This window comes from Odocoileus virginianus, chromosome 6, assembly GCF_023699985.2.
Source record: "Odocoileus virginianus isolate 20LAN1187 ecotype Illinois chromosome 6, Ovbor_1.2, whole genome shotgun sequence".
Taxonomy (NCBI): domain Eukaryota; kingdom Metazoa; phylum Chordata; class Mammalia; order Artiodactyla; family Cervidae; genus Odocoileus; species Odocoileus virginianus.
The window spans coordinates 66,339,338-66,363,277 of NC_069679.1; the positions used below are offsets into that span (position 1 = coordinate 66,339,338).

Genomic DNA, 23,940 nt, shown 5'->3' on the forward strand with positions numbered 1-23,940 from the left:
TAGAAAGCCCTAGGTATTAACTGTATTAACAGCCTAAGTGTCTGAAATATGCAGGCTTGACTTCAGCCTCCTAAGATAATATTTCAGGTTTTCTCACTTCAAAGATGTACTTTTTTTTCATTTTCTAATTTTCTGAAATCAAACTACATCTTAAAATTGTATAAAGTTGCATGTTGAGTGTGTGTGTGTGTGTGTTAAGGACCACCTACTCTTTAGTATTTTATAATCTAGTGTAAATCTATGTTCACATTATCAACTGATTCCATCTATACTAGCATGTAGAAGTAACAATATTAAGGCAATAGGAATTAGGTGCTTTTTCAATATTTAATAAAGGACAGAGAATTGCATTTATTTCCTATTTATCTATATTAACTGAGTGTTCATTATCTCAATCCTAACAGCTGCCTTTCAAGGTAGTTATTACCACCACTGTGTATTATAAATGGGAATATTATGGAATAACATATTTGGGCAACTTGAATTTGAACCTCATCTGAATAAGGCAGATTCTTGCTACTATGCCATACTGCCTCACTAGGACATCCTAACATAAAAGAAATTTCTTATAATTTTCTTTATGACATATAATTGTAGATATTAAATCTCTAAAGGGTGATTCAGTTCAAAGTCATGGAATTGTGAGTGTGTGCAGTTAAGTATTACTTGTTTAAGTTTGCTAATATAGACAAAATATCTGGCTCCTTCTCCTTCAAATAAGTTTAACTTTTTTGGTATTACTGATCCCGCTTCACAAAAGATAGCCAAAAGCTTGAAAGAAAAGATAAAATATCAGTCTCTTCAGACTTGAGAATATCATGGCAGAGTCTCTACTGTAAGTATTCTCAGTGAAAGACAGTTTTGAAAATAATAGTGAAAGAGAAAATAGAAAGTTTGTCCGGTTTGACCCAGTAAACAGCCATGGGAAAGCCACTATCTCCAGAGCACTATTTTGTCAAATTATAGCCAAAGCTGGTGTGATATTTGACCTACTATTTAGTCACTTGAATTTCTGCATGTTTTTTAATTCTGGAGAAATGTTTTTTCATTCTCCTGGCTTTCACTATTTACCAAAGATCCTTTGAGTATATATCTTTCTGATGCCAGATAATGTTGTAGGTGCTAGATATGCTAAACTCTGTTTATTAGATCTATTTTTTTTTTCCCATTAACAATAGGCAGTATTATCCTAAGAAAATAATTTGTGGTGGTTTTTTTGGCTTTGTAGTTGCTAAATCCTGAAGATGACCTCTTACCAGGAAAGATTCGAGACAGCAATCGTTCAACCCTCTTAGCAACAATTCAGGAACATGGTTACCCCACAATCAACTTGGGAATTGTGGGAGACAAGTAAGTATTGGATTTTATTTTGAAGTTGTTATGGCACAAATACAAATTTGGGGGATACTAACTAGGTGAGATTGTTGCTAAAGAGAAAGGGATTTAATTCCATAGTTTCCACTTATTTCATTCTTCAAAAGCCAAAGATTTGTGGAGGTGTCTATTTCCTTTAGTGGTAGACATTTTTCTGGAAAGCCTTTTACAACCAGAGAAATATGTTGCTCTGCTATGGGTGTTATTCCTATTCACACTTTTACTAGTTTCAAGAAAGATAAGGAAGATACAGGCAAGATGAGTAAGAGAGAAATGTCAAAATTAGCACTAACTGATGCTTTGAACTTTAAGTACAATTATTTCCTAGGACTTTTGTGTTGATTTTGTGTTCTTATATAACTTGAGTTTCTCCAGACTTCACCCACCTGTAAGTACAAAAGGAGGCACACTGACTGTAATTGCCCATCTCCAAGAGCACATTACCCCCATTTACTCAATTAACTCAGCTGTCTGCTAAATTCCCCAAGTATTTCTCTAAATCTCCAACTGTATCTCACTTGTGATCAAAATCAAGTCTGCTCTTCCTGAGCAGCCCCTTCCATGCAAAATGCCACCTTTCACCCGGCACTATTTCCAGTTCACAAGAGGTGTGCCTGCCCTTAGTAACCCTCCAATATCAGCCTGCTGGAGACAAAGGTAGGAGACAGATCTGAGTGATAGATACCCTGATGTATCTGACACCCATAACTGCCTCCTCCTGTCTTATCACCACCTTGTCACTAAGAAAAGCTCATTATGCCTGGCTCCTTCTTCTCTGACGATGAGTGCTTTCCCAGGGCTCAAATATGCTTTTGAAGAGGCTCTGCCCTACCATTCCACAAGCTATGTTCAGACACCTATAAACCCCAGCTTAGGCTCAAACTGGACACAGTATAGTCCAGACCTAAAACAGCATCTTGCCAGTAACCTGAAAGGTAATAGTTTTTAATGTTAATCTCACCTTTTAAAGTTCTCTTCTTACCTCTTGATTTTTTCTTTCTCTGAGAACACTGGAGTAAAGGCTACTAGACATATTTTCAAACATTTTTTTTAAATTCACCGTTTATAATTACCTGAAAGTTTAGTGCTAGAGAAGTCCATATAGGTAAGTAAACAGCCAACTTAGAACCCATGCTGGTAAAGTCAGTACTACAGGTCACCTAGTATTAACTTGACTCGGACGCCCTAGCCCTCAGAAGGAAAAGAAAGAACCCACTGAAAAGACAAGGAGTGGGTTAAATTTGAACCTGACCAGTAACTTGTCTTTTTTTTTTTTAAGATTTTTAAGATAACATTTATTTCTTAAGAGTTAACATGCATAATGGGAAACCAAAAAATGCAAAAAGCAAAGTCATTCATAATCACAGGCAGTTTACCATTTGATGTGTCCTTCTAGGTTAATTTGTGCGTTGCACAACTAAACATCCATTTTTATGTAAGTATGATCATACAGTTATGTATCATGCTGTTTCACAAATTATGAATGTTTACTGTTTTAAAGTCCCAAAGCTATGAGTATTTTGATAACCAAGAATACACCACACCAACTCAATCTGGAAGGAAAAAAATATATAATCCTGCCTTTCTTGGTGACAAAAACTTCAGAAAAGACAAAAATGGCAACAGTCCTCTAGATAAAGATAATGGCAGAGTTATGATTAAAATACTACGTTCCTTAATGTTCAATTAAAAGTGAGACATAAAGCAACAGCGTACACCAAGTATAATACTTCTAAGAGGGTTCATCATTATCCGATCTAAACTGTTGAAGAAATATGTTTCCGTTGAATACTTAACAATGCATCCCTGTTGTACAATCAAGAGATGCACACACATGGATGGTTATCATCAAAATATAAATATACATACATCCCTTCCTTCATACTTCCTTCTGCCCCTCTGCTGCCAGCCTAAGTGAGCGAGGCCTGATGTACATTTCTCAGAGACGGTCATATCTAAAAATTATCCTGATGCAGATACACCTTTAAAGATGACAAAAATTAATTTCTGAAAAGAAATAGGATGAATCCAAGAGTTCCAACAGCACAGAGCAGGCCTGAAGTTCTAAGGAACAAACTCACCAGATTTTGAGTTTGTTTCCTACCCACTGCTAACTCTGGCCCTGCCACCAGGTGCATTCATGAGCTCTAAGACTATCATAAGGTAATAGGTGCTTTTTGTTTGTGTGTATCATTTTTACCTTACGCTGTTCTAGACTACAATTCTGTTCATTCTCTCCTCCTACTGTTGTACTTTTGTATTAAAAAGGAAGTAACTTGTTATATATACTACATGTTGCATTGTGTTACTATGAAAGCCAAAACACTATTAAAAGGTTACTGTGTTGATAAGCTAATATTTGATTGTCTGGGGCTAATTGTTGACTTGCTATAGACATTTCCCAATAATTAATGTACCAATAATTTCCCAATAATTAATTAAGAACAACAAAACTGTAAGCTAGATATAGGCAATTCTGAGAATATGCAGATCTTTAGTGTACTCTTTTCTTGGACTGAATACCTTACATAAAACTGAGAACAATTTTTTAAAGTACAATTGATGCAAATCTAAATTTTCTCAGTCTTAGAGTGCTATATTGAAAAAGCCCAAAGTAAATGGTTTAAAATACAGAGGTGGAATGTGGGAGGAAAGAATTTATAACTGTTCAGATGGAAATCTTTGCTGGGAATTTAGCAGAGGAAACAAGGTACATTTAATCTGTAGCCTGTTGATATTCTGTGAAGGTTGCCTCCCTCTTCATTCTTTTTCCTGTATAAGACATTTGCTTATGAAACAAAGGTTGTTATACAGAAGCCTTTGTGTGAAACTCTCCAGGGAAATAAGCAGAGTCCTGAGAGAAACTACCCTATGTTTAAAGCAGGGAGAGAAATAACTCAAAATGTCAGCAATCACAGAACCCTTACTCAGCTAGGCAGATAACAGTAGGGAGTAAGAGTACTATTTTTATTACTTTCAAAATGTTTCAGTCTGGGTTTAAATTCTACATGATTAGATTTCTCAGCTCTTTTTCTTATCACCTTCCATAACTTTAACAATAAATGTTAAAATTGAAGAATAAGACTATATAAAACATTTGTTATTTGTGGTCTTTTTAATAATAGCCATTGTGACAAGTGTTAAGTGACATTTCACTGTGACTCTGATGGGATAGTGATGTTGAGCATCTTCTCATGTGCCTGTTGGCCACATGTATGAAAAAGATGAATTTTTAAACCCAGAGATGTTAATTGAACTTTCCCAGAATTATACAAGTGAGTGGCAGAGGTGGAAATGAAATCTAAATTTCTTGGAATTAACTATCATTATGAAGAAAAGAGAATAAATATAAATATGTCAAAAGATAAGCATGATATAGGTTGGAATGGTCTGTGAGAGTTTTAAAAAGGGGAATTTTTAGCTAGAACAGAAAGGATGGGTAGGATTTGTGTAGCTAGAAAGAATGTGTTAACCAAGTAGGAAACAGGGAATGAACAGAAACAGAGAAGTGGAAATGAACAACTTAGGTCAGGACAGGCTGTTTAAAATAGGAGGTCTAGGAAGAAGGATACGTGTAAATTTGATAGAAATTTGAGGCCAAATCTTGAAAGGATTTGCAATCCAGGCAAAACTACCCAACTTGCTTAAATGTACCGCTCTTTTAAGAGCAGAATTGGCATAGTAAATCATTATTTTGGAAAGATAATCTGACCAGGTGTTATCACATGGACTAAAGTTGGAGACCTATTAGAAATAAGAACAATACAGTTTATTTCTTGTTCAGTTCAGAAGTACTGACTGTGAATCTATGCACGTCATCTGAGGAGCTTATTAAAAATTTGGATTCTGATACAGCAAAACTGGAGTGGGCCAAGATTTTGCATTTCTAACAAGCTCCTAGGATATCAAGCCACTGTTCCATGGATCACAGGAAGTAAAAGGATGTAGTATATTTAATCATGTATCAGGACTTCCTTGGTGGCTCCCATAAAGAATCTGTTTGCAATGCAGGGGACAACCTGCAGTGCAGGAGATGAAGGTTCAATCCCTGGGTTGGGAAGATCCCCTGGAGAAGGAAATGGCAACCCACTCCAGTATTCTTGCCTGGGAAATACCATGGACAGAGGAGGAGCCTGGTGGGCTACAGTCTATGCAATTTTAAGAGTCAGCTACAACTTAGCAAGTAAACCATCACCACCACTACAAAGCCTCATTGAAATGGTATGTGTCTATTCTATAAACACAAATAAAATGCTTGCAAAACCCAGTTATTAGATCTGTCACACTCCTACATCCCTCTCTAGCAAAACACCATTTCAGCTTCTTCATTCTCCATTAGTAGTTTATCCTTTCTTGGTTTTGGCAGCATCTCTTCCTATGCTCATTTCCAAGTATTAAGTGTCAACCATGGCTCACCCTTGACTATCTTTCCTTCTAATTCTTTATGCTGACTCCCAAATCTGATCTCTGTCTTGAGCTATATGCCTAGATCTACCTGCTTGCTAGGTGTATTTTCTTTTTAAGTTTGATAGGCAGAGCAAACTCAACATGTCCAAACTAAATTGATTGTCCCTTCTTTCCTCTCTCACTGCCTGCCTCCACTGCCATCTTTTATTCCATGTCCTTGAGTTTTTTAACTTCTATACAGAATACATCATGAGAAACGCTGGGCTGGATGAAGCACAAGCTGGAATCAAGATTGCTGGGAGAAATATCAATAATCTCAGATATGCAGATAACACCACCCTTATGGCAGAAAGTGAAGAAGAGCTAAAGAACCTCTTGATGAAAGTGAAAGAGGAGAGTGAAAAAAGTTGCCTTAAAACTCAACATTCAGAAAACTAAGATCATGGCATCTGGTCCCATCACTTCATGGCAAATAGATGGGGAAACAGTAGAAACAGTGGCAGACTTTATTTTGGGGGGCTCCAAAATCACTGCAGATGGTGACTGCAGCCATGAAATTAAAAGACGCTCCTTAGAAGAAAAGTTATGACTAAACTAGACAGCATATTAAAAAGCAGAGACATTACTTTGCCAACAAAGGTCCGTCTAGTCAAGGCTATGGTTTTTCCAGTAGTCATGTATATGAGAGTTGGACTATAAAGATATCTGAGCGCTGAAGAATTGATGCTTTTGAACTGTGGTGTTGGAGAAGACTCTTCAGAGTCCCTTGGACTGCAAGGAGATCCAACCAGTCCATCCTAAAGGAAATCAGCCCTGAATGTTCATTGGAAGGACTGATGTTGAAGCTGAAACTCCAATACCCTGGCTACCTGATGCTAAGAACTGACTCATTTGAAAAGACCCTGATGAAAGATTGAAGGCAGGAGGAGGAGGGGACGACAGAGGATGAGATGGTTGGATGGCATCACCGACTCAATGGACATGAGTTTGAGTAAACTCTGGGAGTTGGTAATAGACAGGGATGCCTGGCGTGCTGCTGTCCATGGGATCGCAAAGAGTCGGACACGACTGTGCAACTGAACTGAACTAAACTGAGTTTTCTGGCTCAGCAACTGCCCACACCAGCCACCCAGTCTCCCAAGCCAGGAAAAACCTGAATGGAAAATTTCTAGCTCTCACTTACCCCTGCATTTAAATCCCTTACAATTTCTTCCATCAGTATTTCTTATACTTTCCTCTCTTCCTGTCTACCATCCTGGCTTAGTTTGGGGTTCCATTTACTTTTTGTTTAGACATGTGAAACTAGCCTCTTAACTGGCCTCCCTGCTTCAAATCTTGTTCTCTTCCAACTCACCATCTATTCTGCTACCAATATGATCTTTCCATGGTGCAAATTATGTACTATGGCAGAATTGGGGTTTTATTTTATATGGGTAAGCATACTTCCCAGTGGCTCAGGCGTTAAGAATCTGCCTGCATTGCTAGAGCCATGGATACAGGTTCGATTCCTGGGTCAGGAAGATCCCCTGGAGAAGGACATGGCAACCCATTCCAGTATTCTTGCCTGGAGAATCCCATGGACAGAAGAGCCTGGTGGGCTACTGTCTATGGGGTCCCAAAGAGTTGGACAAAACTGAAATGACTTAGCAAGAGTACTCTAATAATTCAAGAGAGTTTCATGAAGTGTTATGCTACATCAGACATTATCTCAATCTTTGGTACTACAGGGAGAAGGAATTGGCAACCCACTCCAGTATTCTTGCCTGGAAAATTCCATGGACAGAGGAGCCTGGCAGGCTACAGTCCATGTGGTCACAAAGAGTCAGACATGACTGAAAAACTTTCATTTCACTTGGTACTACAGAGATGAATAAGATAGTTATTAGTAAGAACTACAAAGAAGATTTCAATTCCATTTTACTCCCCTCTTTCCTCCCCAGCTAATCCATACCCATTACCTCCAGCCTCCTCACTCCAAACTTGTCAGTCTTTACCTGGGAAGAGACACAAATCTTTACTTACTACCTACTATATATATAACCCCATACTGCACTTTTGTCACTTGTCTTATTTAGGCCTCATAGTACAACAGATCCAGATGAGTGTCTTTTATCCTCATTTTGTATATAATATTGGGTTAGCCAAAAAGTTCTTTTGGGTTTTTCCACAAGATGTTTTGGAAAAACCCATGTTGCTGCTGCTGCTGCTGCTAAGTCGCTTCAGTCGTGTCCGACTCTGTGCGACCCCATAGATGGCAGCCCACCAGGCTTCCCCGTCCCTGGGATTCTCCAGGCAAGAACACTGGAGTGGGTTGCCATTTCCTTCTCCAGTGCATGAAAGCGAAAAGTAAAAGTGAAAGTGAAGTCGCTCAATCGTGTCTGACTCTTAGAGACCCCATGGACTGCAGCCCACCAGGCTCCTCTATCCATGGGATTTCCAGGCAAGAGTACTGGAGTGGGGTGGAAAAACCCATGAGACAAATGAAATTTTTGGCCAACCCAATACTACTGAAGCTCAAAAAAATTAAATAAGTTGTTCAGAGTCTTACCCTTTCCTATTATAATCTCTTCTTTTATCTTTCCTCCCACAACTACTAGAGCCACTTCTGCAGCATTTATTACCTTTGGGTAATTTATTATTACCAAGTTCACAGTGTCTTCAGAGTAGGAGAGAATGGAGAAGACAAAATAGCAAGCCAACCCAGGCCTGTCTAACTCTAGGATCTTTCTCCTTTTCCTCTATCATCAGTTCAGTTCAGTTCAGTTCAGTCACCCAGTCATGTCCAGCTCTTTGCTCTACCCCATGAATCGCAGCACGCCAGGCCTCCCTGTCCATCACCAACTCCCAGACTTTACTCAGACTCATGTCCATTGAGTCGGTGATACCATCCAGCCATCTCATCCTCTGTCGTCCCCTTCTCCTCCTGCCCCCAATCCCTCCCAGCATCAGGGTATTTTCCAATGAGTCAACTCTTTGCATGAGGTGGCCAAAGTATTGGAGTTTCAGCTTCAGCATCAGTCCTTCTAATGAACAGCCAGGACTGATCGCCTTTAGGATGGACTGGTTGGATCTCCTTGCAGTCTTCTCCAACACCACAGTTCAAAAGCATCAATCCTTCAGCACTCAGCTTTCTTCACAGTCCAACTCTCACATCCATACATGACTACTGGAGAAACCATAGTCTTGACTAGATGGACCTTTGTTGGCAAAGTAATGTCTCTGCTTTTTAATATGCTGTCTAGGTTGGTCATAACTTCCCTTCCAAGGAGTAAGCGTCTTTTAATTTCATGGCTGCAGTCACCATCTGCATTGATTTTGGAGCCCCCCAAAATAAAGTCTGCCACTGTTTCCACTGTTTCCCCATCTATTTGCCATGAAGTGATGGGACCAGACACCATGATCTTAGTTTTCTGAATGTTAAGCTTTAAGCCAGCTTTTTCACTCTCCTCTTTCACTTTCATCAAGAGGCTTTTTAGCTCTTCTTCACTTTCTGCCATAAGGGTGGTGTCATCTGCATACCTGAGGTTATTGATATTTCTCCCAGCCATCTTGATTCCAGCTTGTGCTTCATCCAGCCCAGCGTTTCTCATGATGTACTCTGCATATAAGTTAAATAAGCAGGGTGACAATATAGAGCCTTGAAGTACTCCTTTTCCTATTTACTTTCCTCTTAATTAGGCTTGCCGCTGCTCCTTCTAAGTCGCTTCAGTCTTGTCCGACTCTGTACGACCCCACAGACAGCAGCCCACCAGTTTCCCCCGTCCCTGGGATTCTCCAGGCAAGAATACTGGAGTGGGTTGCCATTTCCTTCTCCAATGCATGAAATTGAAAAGTGAAAGTGAAATCACTCAGTCATGTCCGGCTACTAATGACCCCATGGACTGCAGCCAACCAGACTCCTCCATTCATGGGATTTTCCAGGCAAGAGTACTGGAGTTAATTAGGCTTAACAACCACAATTTACTAATATTAAAGTTAATAAACTAAATATTCTACATCCATTTAATAGATAAAACAAAACCTCTAAGTAAATAGTAATTGTCAGTATTTCAAAGGCCAGAGAGGAAAATTTAGTTTAACTTTGGAATTAAATACTGATTATATATATGAATGAATGAAAAGGACTTGAGCTGCAAAATCCTAGATCTTTAGGTTTTATAGAAGTGGACAGAAAAAAAGGCAGGAGGATTTATTTTTTATCATCTGGACCCCTAAATAAACGAAGTTTTCTGACTTAGAGGAGCAAATTCTGAACAAGACCACATCAGAACCTTAGCACAGCAAGATACTGTAGGCATGGCAAGAAGTACATTTTATTTATTTGGGTCCTCTCTCTTTTTTCCTGATGAGTTGGCTAAAGGTTTACCCATTTTGTTTACATTTTTGAAGAAACAGCCGTTAGTTTCATTGATCTTTTCCACTATTACTGTTCATCTTGTCTTTAATTCTATGCATGTAGAGTTTATGTGTATGTGAATGTGTATAGGAAAAAAACAAGAAATTGTACTTATTTTCAGCTTCCCTGGTGGCTCAGATGGTAAAGAATCTGCCTGCAATGCAGGAGACCCAGGTTCAGTCTCTGGGTCAGGAAGATCTCCTGAAGAAGGGAATGGCAACCCACTCTAGTTTTCTTGCCTGGAAAATTCCAAGGACAGAGGAGCTTAGCAGGGTACAGCCCAGGGGGTTGCGAAGAGTCAGATAAGAAGAAGACTGAGCGACTAACACCCATACTCATTTTTACCTTCCATCTTCCTTCAACTTTTTTACTGAGTACATCATAACATCTGTCCATATCATTACATAGTACTCTGCTATGTCATTTTAATACCTCCATATTCAGTTCAGTTCAGTCAGTCAGTCGTGTCCGACTCTTTGCAACCCCATGGACTTCAGCACTCCAGGCCTCCCTGTCCATCACCAACTACTAGAGTTGACTCAAACTCATATCCATTGAGTCAGTGATGCCATCCAACCATCTCATCCTCTGTCGTCCCCTTCTCTTGCCTTCAGTCTTTCCCAGCATCAGGGTCTTTTCAGATGAGTCAGTTCTTCGCATCAGGTGGCCAAAGTATTGGAGTTTCAGCTTCAGCATCAGTCCTTCCAATGAACGTTCAGGGCTGATTTCCTTTAGGATGGACTGGTAGGATCTCCTTGCAGTCCAAGGGACTCTGAAGGGTCTTCTCCAACACCATAGTTCAAAAGCATCAATTCTTTGGCTCTCAGCTTTCTTTATAGTCCAACTCTCACATCCATACATGACTACTGGGAAAACCATAGCCTTGACTAGATGGACCTTTGTTGACAAAGCAGTGTCTCTGCTTTTTATTATGCTATCTAGGTTGGTCATAACTTTTCTTCCAAGGAGCAGGCATCTTTTAATTTCATGGCTGCAGTCACCATCTGCAGTGATTTTGGAGCCCCCCAAAATAAAGTCTGCCACTGTTTTCACTGTTTCCCCATCTATTTGCCATGAAGTGATGGGACCAGACACCATGATCTTAGTTTTATGAATGTTGACCTTTAACCCAACTTTTTCACTCTCCACTTTCACTTTTATCAAGAGGCTCTTTTGTTCTTCTTCACTTTCTGCCATAAGGGTGGTGTCATCTGCATATCTGAGGTTACTGATATTTCTCTCAGCCATCTTGATTCCAGCTTGTGCTTCATCCAGCCCAGCATTTCTCATGATGTACTCTGCATGTAAGTTGAATAAGCATGGTGACATTATACAGTCTTGACATATTCCTTTTCCTATTTGGAACCAGTCTGTGTCCAGTTCTAACTGCTGCTTCCTGACCTGCATACGTATTATTATATAGTAAAAAGTAGAATTTGACTGATGGATACAACCCCTTGTTGACAGACATTAGATTATTCCCTAATCTTTCTCAATTGTGAGTAATTGATGAAGATCTTTATAACTAAATCTTACCATATACCCACAATTATTTGATAGCTTTTAAATTTCTATTTTATTCATTTTATGACCATTTATTGAGTGTCTGATGTATGCAGAGCTAAAGCGAAAGCAGGGGTAAAATGATAAATAAAATAACTGCCGTCTTCAACTGCTTGGTGGTAGGCATGTGAAACAAATTGTTCATGGCTTTATACTTAGCATTTAGAATATTGCCAGCGCATGGTAGCTACTCAATGAATTCTAGGAAGTAATAGGAAAGGAAAGAGGGGAATAGTGAATATAGCCTGAATATGAAACTGGTCAAACCTGGGGATGTCAAACAGGTACAAATTAGTGGGTGTTTACAGGGCTGAAGTACTTCTAAGCACCATCCTATTTCTACTTTGAATATGGAACAGTAGATATCCTAGTCTTCTTTTCCCCATGACTGGTTCAAAAACCCGTGAGCCTCCTTTTGTCCTCCCAGGCAGCATGAACTATTGTTCCCTACTGTGGAGAGTCTCAGACAAATGAGGATGGTTGCATATGTATGTGAGTACAGAGTACTGTGTGCGCCAGCCACGACAGTTGCGGCCAGACTTGGTTAATATATTAGGCATTTGGCATATATGTGCTTCTCTAGTTTTACATTTTCCTCTTTTCCCTCAGGGTCCTGATGTGGCCTAAACAGGGTGAGAAAAGGATTTGTTCCTATTGAGCCAGAGTTGTTTTCTTTCCCATCACAGTAACAAGCTCCATAAAAGCCAGGATAAGATTTGTCTTGGAAATCCTATGCCTTAGTAGGAGTACCTCCTCTAGATTATACAACCCTGCCTTCTTATCCTATACCACCCTCCTTTTCCATGGTACCTAGAAACTTCCAACTGTGCAACTATCCAGAAAAATCTTACAGGGTTCCCTCAAAGTGGGTACAAAAACCTTAGCCGTGGGAGCAGATCAGAAAATATGTCTCTGACAACAAAACTGAATTAGTAACTGAGGCACATCTCAAAAAAAAAGCACAATGAAAAGCTTTATACCTCAGATGATTCATTTTATATTTCTGAAGAATGTGGGGTAGGATGGGGAAGCAGAATTCCAAATAGATTTAGGAAGCTTCTAATGTTAAAAGTTGGAGAGTTATCCCACTGGCTTTGAGTGATCTTACACATTTACCTCTTAAATATAACAAGCAGTGATCATGGTTCAAATATACAAAATCCACTTGGAGAAATTTTTTTTTAATGAAGTTCAGCATTGATTGAAATTATATCATTCCTAAAACTGAGTTTAACTGTTGAGCTGCTTATATTTCTACATCAGTTTTGAAACAGCTTGGTAAATGTAGCTTTCAAACTGCTGACTTGTACTTTCTGTTCTAGCCTTTCAGGGGCTGGAGGGCTGGGAAATTCCCTTAATTAAGGAAAGAATTCCCCTTTCTGGAAAATTGCCATCCCATAAGCCTACCCCATTCAAATCATGCTGGGCTTGCTTGGTTCTGTCATAAATTGATGTTTTGGATTTAAATTTCCTGATCCTACTGCTGCCAATTTGTGAAGCTGCCTCCTTGAATTAAACCATGAAACAAGAGGAACAAGCAGTAAGATAGCAAATTGGATTCTTTTAAAACTGGCACATTTGGCAGGAATTAACAAGCTAGACTTAACAGTACAGTGATTATTTGGGCAAAGCCCAGTGCCTTAACATCCTCCGATTTGTGAACCAAACATATCCTAGCTTCCCAGGCTTAATTTATAGAACTAGAAATCTCATATATATCAGTCAGAATTTAGATCTGGATTTAATTGGTTCATATCCTCTTCATAAACTACCAACTTCCTTTATGGAATAAATACCCTTTTCTGTTCAAAATACAAAGTTTTAATTTTAAGTCAACATAATAGATTTATTTTCTGATCACTTATTTTCTATTGGCTAACCAAAAATATTTTTTATTGTAACAAACGTTATGGTATTGACAAAAGAGTCTTCCTACTCTTAATGACAGACTTTTTCATCCTACTGCATTTGCCTTTTTTAATCCTTAGGAGTTGCTATTACAGTTGACGTGACCGTTTTTTCCGAGAATTACCTCTAGGTACTACTGTAATTTTAGAAATTTTTTCTCATATGACCTGGACCTCATAAAAAGCAATATGTCCAGAAAGCCTTTCCTAATTATTCCAGACCAATTCTGATCATTCTCTTCTCTTTTCATATGTATTTTCATTTTAATTAATGTATTTAAATTCCATCAATCAGTGTTAATTTAATTGCTCCTTTTATTCATCTTTCTAAATTTTTTCATATGTTTTCGGCACTGATTTGTAAACATAAAGGTGGTGACCATACTTTGTTCTATTTTTATATGATTCCATATTCTTTAAAAACCCAGTGGGAATGAAGGAGAACTAAATGATCACTATATGAATATACAGTTTGATCCTGTACCTGAAATAGACACCCAGGAAGTATTTATAATTCAGGAATTTATCCTTCCTTGACTTCTGAAGAAATTAGTATATGATTAGTTTATCTTTAACTGTCTTTTTTGTAATCTCGGTATGATCAACAGCCATTATTCTTTCATCTCCAAATCCTAGAATTTCTTCTCACCCTCCTACTGTCATCTTCACTCTTCTTAAAATGATACAGCTCACAGTTGGTATAACAGATGAAACAAGAAACTAATTAGCAGTTGTTGTCCATCTGTGTGTTTATATTAAATATTTTAAAATAAAACTGCATTTGCATTCTGAATACTCTGTCTGAAATCCATAAAAACTAATCTTGGGTAAAGGTTCTGTCTTTGTTTTGACTTTGTAGTAGACTACATGGTAAAGCAAAAAAAATTATGCCAGAATCAGGATTATAGTAAGTTAAGACAAATACAATTTTTTTCCAGTTTTATTGAGATATAACTGACATACAGCACTGTATAATTTTAAGGTATACAGTATAATCATTTGAATTATGATAGGTCTATATTTAGTTTTATAAGAAACCTGCATACTGTTCTCCATAATGATTTACCAATTTGCATTCCCACCAACAGTGTAAGAGGGTTCCCTTTTCTCCACACCCTCTCCAGCGTTTATTGTTTGTAGATTTTTGATGATGCCATTCTGACCAGTATGAGGTAATACATGCACTATTGTAAATAGTGCTACGTGTTCATCACAGCACTGTTTACAATAGCCAGGACATAGAAGCAACTTAAATGTCCGTCAACAAAGGACTGGATAAAGAAGATGTGGGATACACACACACACACACACATATATATATATATAATGGAATATTACTCAGCCATAAAAAAGAATGAAATAATGTCATTTGCAGCACCATGGATAGACTAGAAATTGTCATGCTGAGTAAAGTAAGTCAGACAGGGAAAGACAAATGTCATGTGATATTGCTTATATAGGAATCTCAAAAAAATGGTGAACTTACTTACAAAATAGAAATAGAGTCACAGATGTCGAAAACAAGTTTTTAGGTATAAGGGGGAAAGGGGAGGAGGGATAAGTTGGGACATTAGAATTGACCTATAAGGATAGTTAACTAATAAGGACCTGCTGTATAGCACAAGGAAGTCTACTCAAAACTCTGTAATAATCTTTATGGGAAAAGAATCTAAAATAGAGTGGATTAATGAATTATATAACTGAGTCATTTTTACTGTACCACTGAAACTACCACAACATTGTAAATCTACTCCAATAAAAAAATTTTTTAAAAATCTTTTGACTTACATACATCTTTAAATGATTGCCACAGTAAATTTAGTGACCATCATCTTGTGTAGATACAAAATGAAAAAATTTTTTTCTTGTGATGAGAGGTCTAAGGATTTACTCTCCTAAGAACTTGCATATATAACATACAGCAATGTTAATTAATCATGTTGAACATTACATCCCTAGTACTTATTTATCTTTTAACTGGAAGTTGGTACCTTTCCACTGCCTTATCCGATCCCTCTTCCCCGCTGCCACCTGCCTCTGGTAATCACAAGTCTGATCTCTTTTTACATGGGTTGGTTGGTTGGTTTATTGAACTGTAATTGATCTACAACACTGTGTTAGTTCTTATTATACAACATAGTGACTCAGTATTTCTATACATTACAAAATGATCACCACAATGTTAGTTACCATCTGTCATCATACAAATATATTACATTATTATTGACTGTATTCCCATACTGTACATTTCATCCCTGTGACTCATTTATTTTGTAAGTTTGTACCTCTTAATTTCCCTCACCTATTTCATTCATTCCCTCATCTCCTCCCCTCTAGCAATCACCTGTTTGTTCTCTGTATCTGTAACTCTGTTTCTGTTCTGATGTGTTTGTTCATTTGTCTTGTTTTTTAGATTCCACATATAAGGGAAATCATACTGTATTTGTCTTTCTCTGTCTGACTAATTTCACTTAGCATAATCCCCTGTAGGTCTATCTATGTTGTCACAAATGGCAAGATTTTATTCATTTTTATGGCTGAGTAGTATTCCACACACACTGTATACATACCGCCTCTTCTACTTATCCAGTCATCTATCAGTGGACACCAGTTGCTTACCTGTCTTCACTATTGTGGATAGTGCTACAGTGAACATAGTGATACATATATCTTTTCAAAATATTTCTTGGAAATATACAAGATTTCTTGTATACAAAATATTTCTTGGGAATATTCTTTGGAAATATACACAGAAGTGGAATTGGTGGATCATATGGTAGTTGTATTTTTAATTATTTAAGAAAGCTCCAAGATGTCTTCCATAGTGGCTGCACCAATTTACATCCCTCCAGCACTGCAGAAGAGCCTCCTTTTCTCCATATTCTTGCCAACACTTGTTATTTTTTCTTTATAACCATTGTCTTTTTTATAATAGCCATTCTGGCAGATGTGAATTGATACTTCACTGTGGTTTGACTTGCAATTCTGTGACAATTAGTTAGCCTGAGCTTCTTTTCATGTGCCCGTTGGCCATCTAAATGTCTTCTTTGGGAAAATATCTATGCAAGTCATCTGCCATTTTTAAATCAGGTTATTTGGTTTGTTTGTTTGTTTGCTTGTTTGTTTGTTTGATACTGAATTGTCTGAGTTGGTTATGTATATTGGCTATTAACCCCTTATTGGTCATATCATTTTGTAAACATTTTCTCCCATTCAATAGTCTGCCTTTTCATTTTGTTGATAGTTTCCTTCTTTGTGCAAAAGCTTTTTCATTTGATATAGTCCCCCTTGTGTATTTTTGTTTTTTGCTTCATTTGCCTGAGGAGACATATTCAAAAAAAATAGTGCTAAAACTGATGTAAAAGAGCATTCTGCCCATGTTTTCTTCCAGGAGTTTAACAGTTTCTGGACTTACACTTAAGTTTTTAACCCATCTTTAGTTTGTTTTTGTATATGGTGTAAGAAATTGGACAAGTTTGATTCTTCTGCAAATAACTGTCCAGTTTTCCCAACACCATTCGTTGAAGAGACTATCTTTTCTTCATTGTATATTCTTGCCTCCTTTGTCATAGATTAATTGACCATAAGTATGTGGGTTTATTTCTGGGCTCCCTGTGTTGTTCCATTGATCTGTGGGTCTGTTTTTGTGCCAGTACTATACGGTTTTAACTGCTGTAGTTTGAGTATGGTTTGAAATTAGGGTGCTTGATACCTCCAACTTTGTTCTTCTTTCTTAAGATTGTTTTGGCTTTTCATGGCCTTTTGTGTTTTCATACAAATTTTAAAATTATTCTAGTTCTGTGAAAAATGCCATTGTTATTTTGATAGGGATTACATGAAATATGTAGATTGCCTTGGGTAACACAGTAATTTTAACCATATTGATTCTCTAGTCCATGAACACAGTCGGTGTATCCTTCTGCTTGTGTCATCTTCAGTTTCTTTCAACAGTGTTTTATAGTTTTCCACAGACAGGTCTTTTACCTCCTTAGGTTTATTGCTAGGTATTTTATACTTTTTGATGCAACTCTAAATGGGATTATTTTCTTAATTTCTCTTTCTGATTGTTTGTTGTTAGTGTATAGAAACACAACAGACTTATATATATATTAACTTTGTATCCTGCAACTTTACTGAATTCATTTATTAGTTCTAATAGGTTTTTTTTGGCTGATATCTTTAGGATTTTCTATGTATAGTATCACATCATTTGCAAACAGTGACAGTTTTTCTTTTCCAGTTTGGATCCCTTTTATTTCTTTCTCTTGTCTGATTGCCGCAGCTAGGATGTTCAGTGCTATGTTGAATTAAAGTGGTGAGAGTGGACATCCTTGTTTCGTTCCTGATCTTCGAAGTGCTTTCAGCTTTCCACCATTGAGTATGATGTTGACTGTAAGTCTGTCATATATGGTCTTTACTATATTGAGGTACATAGCCTCTATCCCCACTTTATTGAGAGTGTTTATTATATGTGGATATTGCATTTTGTCAGAAGCTTTTTCTACATTTATTGAGATGATTGTATGATTTTTATTCTTCTTGTTAATGTGGTATATTGTATTAATTGACTTGTGGATATTAGACCATCCTTTTCTCCCTGGAATAAATCCTACTTGATCATGATGTATATTGTTGAATTCTGTTTGTTTATATATCATTGAGGAGTTATGTGTCTATGTTCATCAGTGATTTTGGCCTATAATCTTTTTTTGCGATATCTTTGACTGTTTTGCTATCAGATGATGCTGACTTTGTATATAAGTTCAGAATCATTCCTTGCATCTCAATTTTTTGGAATAGTGAGAGAAGTATAGGTATTATCTGTTCTTTTACTCAGTAGAAAATTTCTACCAGCTGGCCATCAAGTTTTTATATGATACTTTTACTGAGAAAGATATTATTTGCCTCATGAGATAGCACATTTATTCTTGGATGGCTGTTATGACAAGGATTTTTTTCTTTTTATTACACTAGGCCAAAGTCTTTATCCCTGTTTCTCTCAGCTATTAGTTCTAATTCTGCCCTCATGAGCAACACCAAATAAATTAACTCCCTCATCTACATGACAACCTTTCAAAGGAAATGCTATTTATGATTATATAAATGTTAAGTAGTATCTTCTCTTCCATCCACAGATAATATTATTTGCCCATAGTATCATTATAGTTATAAATATTGTATACTGTTCATTCCCAAAGCTACTGTGGAGAGATTAAGTTGAGGCCAGTGTTCATTCAGTTCATTTATTGAATGCCTATAATGTGCAAGGAGTTGGCAGGACAATCAAGAAGCCTAGATAAAATGAGACTATGTCTTGTGAGACAGACATATATTATTTTATCAGCTTTATAAATTTGCCTTTCATCACAACTTGTTTCCTCTCTTTATTCTGTTTAGTTCTTTTGACTTTAAACTCCACTTTGACATCAAAATGCCATTCCTGATTTTTTGCATGTTTACATTAGCTTGGTGCCTTTTACCATAGCTTTTATTTTTATTCTTTCATATCTTTTAAGTGTATCACTTATAAATAAGATCCAAATGGGATTTGAGCTTTAAAAAACTAAATCTTGCATTTGCCTTAAGTTACTGTAACCCTGAACCTAGCTTGAAGTTCATTTTGCTTTACCATATTCCCTTGATATTTTTTCCTTCCACCTTACTTTATTTTTACTATTAATAAAACTTTTATTATCCTTGTCCTTTTCTCTGTTGTTGGTTTAATCCAGGTTCCCCCTCACTCATTATTTTGGTAAGTGTGGGGTACTCTACCATCCCCCTCATACTTTCCTTCCAAATTCTGATACTAATAATCAAATATTCATTTCTCCACTGTTATATTTTTTAAAGGTGCTCACTATACCCCTCATGCACAGCCTTCCCATTTCCTCCCTGTGCCTCCTACATCACTTACTTTTACTTCTCCCAGCTACTTCCACTCCCCCCACTTTTAGGCATTGCTGAAATAATGCTTTTAAATCTAGACTAAGTTTTCTTTTGTAGTATACATCTCTACAACTTCTGAGGAATCCATGTTTAGCACATATATTATAATTTCCCTTCTATTTGATTGTTATTCATTTAGATTTAGTTATATATTTTAGAAATGTGTGTGAGTGTGTGCGTGTGCATGTTTTACTAGTGTTTTCTCTACTCTTCATCTTCCCCTATCTTGAGACCTCTGATCTGGTTAAATTTTTTTCATTTAGAGTCATTTTTCTGTAATGTTACTTACTGATTTATTATCTAAATTTTTGCATTTTCACAAATATTATTCTCTACTGATAGATGATGAGTGTCTGACTAGGTATAGGATTTGGGTGTTGCAAGCCTTTTTTCTCAGAGTACATTGATGTTAATCTACTGTTTTATAGTTTTTAGTGTTGTAGGTAAGAAATCCAAAGCCAATATTCTTTTTTTCTTTGTTAGTAAATCTAATCTTTCTGTCTGACAGTTTGTAAAATTTTCTCTTTATCCTTGAAATTTATTTACATTCTTAGGTTTATACTCTTTTGTCAGTCTTAAACTAGATCCCAATCAGCTTCTAGTGCTTTAAATCAGTGAATGTTAGACATAGAAAGGACTTTAACTCAGTGAATGTTAGACATGGAAAGGACATAATCCAAATTTTCATTTTAAAAGTAAGGACAGTGAGACCCAAAAAAATGATGTTCATTTTTCAGTCATCTCAGCAGTAGAGACAGCTTGATTCTAGGCCCTGACACACTCAAGCCTTCAGTTAACACTTCTGTTTTCTGTCGCTGAGCATTAAAATTTTTAGCATTTAGCACTAAATCATTGCTTTTGTGTGTTTTTATGTAATATTGATACTCTCAAAGAATCATGTATAGGTTACTTATTTCAAGTAAAACTAGAAAGAAAGTGTTAGTAACTAAAGATAATACTAGTATTAGATTTATCTTTAAAAATGGTAATCACTCTCCAAACCTAATTAAAACTACAGTTTTTAATGAATTAAGAATTAAATGATATCACAGTATCCCTTTAAGACCTGCTGCTCTTTGAGGAAAGGGAAGCAACTGATATATATACATATATATGTAAAGCTTAATCTGCTTAATTCCATATCCCTACCAGTGTCATTGGTGAGACTGTATTTCAAATGTAAAAAGTACAATTTATTGGATATTGATCATCACTATTTGGCATACACAAATTAGATACATATTCTTAGATAATAATGATAAATAGCTATTTTTCTAAAGATAATATAACACAGTGTCTTTCACAATGTGAATAACTACTGTAGTTTAAAAGAATAGTAAAATGAACATAAGTGACCTTGAATCTGTCACTGCCTTTGTGAATTTCATTGACCTCTCTTGTCCTGCCTACATAGTAGAATTGTAAAACTAACACATAAGTGTGAGAGTGTGTTGTTCTTTTAAAATGTGAGAATTACTGTCATTAATTTTATTTCTTAAATATCAATTGATATTATATATAGGAAATAGTGTCATATATAAGACATATAAGGTCATATTGTGTTTTCATTTTGCTCTCCTCTTTTTAAGAAAATTAATATGCTATGCTCTCTGTTTAACAAAACATAAAATCAGGGATTATTTTTATCCTACTGTAATATCCATGATTATAATCTTTGCTACCTATTTTTTATCATTATTCAGAGTAATCTCAGTCTTAGAAAGCAAACTCAGTTTTTATTTCTTAACAGTAAAAAGGTTGAGGTGAGTGAATATAAAATAAATACAGGAAAATATCAGCATTTGTCAGATCTGAGAGATGGATACATGGGTGTTACACTATTATCTTACATTAGAAATATTTCATCATTTAGAATATATTATGACTCACAAGAAAGAAAGCAAATTTATGACTTAGCAGTCCTAAGTTATGTTTAATCAAATCTTATTTAGTTTTCATCTGAATATAGGATTCAGAATTATGTTGGTTTCATTCCCCAGAAATGTACTAACATGTCCACACACATACTTTTCTTGTCATCCCAGACGGATCCTCACCTGCTGCCTTAGCATCCTGTGTTTGATGCTTTTGCACAGTGGTCCATTCTGCTGAGAACTTTCCTATTATGACATGTCTTATGCCTGAAAAACAACAGACAATTACTCTACTTAGGCACTTGGCAAGGAGGCAAAGGTTCTAATCCTAGCTCTGCCCTGTACTGCTCCACCTAGCCTTTAATGTGCCATTTTGCCAGTTTGGATAACATTCTCCTTCTCTGTAAACTAGGGATAATTCATACCTGTTCAGTCTACCTCAGAGATTTATTGTGAAATAACAAGTGGAGTTATATCATGCGATATAAATGAAGGTACAGATCCTCTGACAGTTGCCTCACTTTGCTGCCTATCCCTCTAAGCTATGATCTCTTACTAGACCTACGCAATGAAGGTAGAGTTAAAGAGGTAGGCAGAGGAAGATAGAGAAGCGCCAGCCCCAGAGTGCTCAGAACTGTGTTTGAGTGACCCCCAAAGATCTTTCCAACTTTAAGATTCAGTGATTTTGTGAACCCACCAGCCTCAGAGTAGAAAGCAGCATTGAGCATATTCTTTGAAACATAATAAATTACAGTAAGGACTTGCTTGGTATAAAAGTCCTTTTAGTTTATTTCTGCAAATTAGAAATTTTCCTTTGGAAAGTTGATGACTCTTCAGTTTTACAAAAATAGGAAAAAAATTTTCCCAGATAATATGAAAACAATAAATAAGGAAACAAATCACTTAACAGTATGCTTATTTGCAGCCATCAGCTAGCCTGTCCCAGGAACTTTATCCATGTACAAAGATGTCAATGTGTATGTCACTGCACTTTGTTTCCAGTGACTTTACCACCCTGTAGTCAACATGCTACAAATGAAATATTGTTAAATTGGTGGAATTAGCTAATGTCTCTTTATACTAGCACAAAATTCTATTATGTGTTGATAATAGTCACTGTCCATTCACCTGAACCACAGTCCACATCACCCTGTGTTTGTAACACTTTACCATTTTCTCCATAGGCCAACCATTTAGCTCAACTTCATGATCCAGCAAGGCAAAAGGACCAGAGTGCTGGGCATATAGTAATCAAGAATCCATCCTATCCGTATCTTAGAGTATTTCAATACAGAGTATACTTTGCTTTTTTTCCTTAAAGCAAAATGAAAAAGATTGATGAAAAATCTGTTCAAAATACACAGTCCAAGAATACTTTAAATACACCCATTTTGAATATATTTCTTCCAAGATGTTCACCTAACCAAGTTAACTTCAAAATCCACTTCAGGGATTTTTTTTTAGGTTTTTTTTTCTTTATTTTTTTTTAATGTTTACACATAAATCCTTCTTTCATCAAATGCCCAGGTATTTTTTGCTGCATAAGCAATTAACTGGATGAATTCAAAGGATCTCTGTGTTATAGATTGAACTTCATGTCAGCCATTTTTCAACTTTTACTATTGTTTTGTCTTCTTGGGAGTTCATTCACCAAGGCCAAGCAAACTCCAATATACTCATAGACAGACTAGTGCTTGGGGCACAGGAGAGTTCTGTCTAAATTCAGTAAAAGAACCTAATAGTAAATGGAACTATTTGGGCTGAAACCAGCCCTGGGTTATTGAGCCATTTGGACTTTTCAAATATAGTTCTATGAATGTATTTTAGGTCCAATCTATGATATTCTTCTATGTTAGTCATCAGTATTCTCCTAAATAAAAACTGCCAAATATGTTAGAGCTGAACTCTGCCAGGTTGTTGGGTATGTTTGTGTGATAACTTTTGTCAATACTTCCAGTAATATCAACAACCACAGCCAAACTTCCTTGAAAACTTGTTTTGTACAAGGTTTTATTCCATAAACTTATATGTACTGTTACTTAATCCACATAACAACCTTGTAGAATCCCCACTTTATAGATGGAAAACTAAGCAAAGAACAGTTAAGCAACTTATCACTTTTCCAAGGTTCTACATCTCCCAGGTCATAGCACCAGGATTAAACTCAGGCAGTCCGAGTTCAGAGCTCACAGTCTTAATCTCTGTGCTGCTCACCTCCCAATTTTGTCTCTTGTATAGACTCTTGGGTAGATCTCAGGTTTCTTTTCTTACCTCTGTCACTCCTGGATAAAATATGAAATGACGCTCTACTTAAAAATCAGTCCATTTCTTAAGGCCTAACCAAATTAAGTCATATTCCCTCTAAAGGGAATCAATCTCAAATTGAGTGATCAGTTTTCCTGGTATGCCTGAAATTTCCTAGGACATGTAACTTTCATGTTACAAGAAACTAAATCCAGGATATTCCTAGGCA

General features: G+C 36.6%; 1 protein-coding gene across 18 annotated transcripts in view; it reads left to right on the top strand.

The window, feature by feature from the left end:
• The window catches only part of GPHN (gephyrin), a 520,258-nt gene that overhangs the window by 467,782 nt on the left and 28,536 nt on the right, over positions 1-23,940 (top strand). For all 18 annotated transcript variants that reach the window (XM_070469503.1, XM_070469504.1, XM_070469505.1 and 15 more), the window contains one exon: positions 1,229-1,350. In XM_070469503.1, coding sequence (XP_070325604.1) covers positions 1,229-1,350 — 122 coding nt within the window. The remainder of the gene's footprint in view (positions 1-1,228; positions 1,351-23,940) is intronic.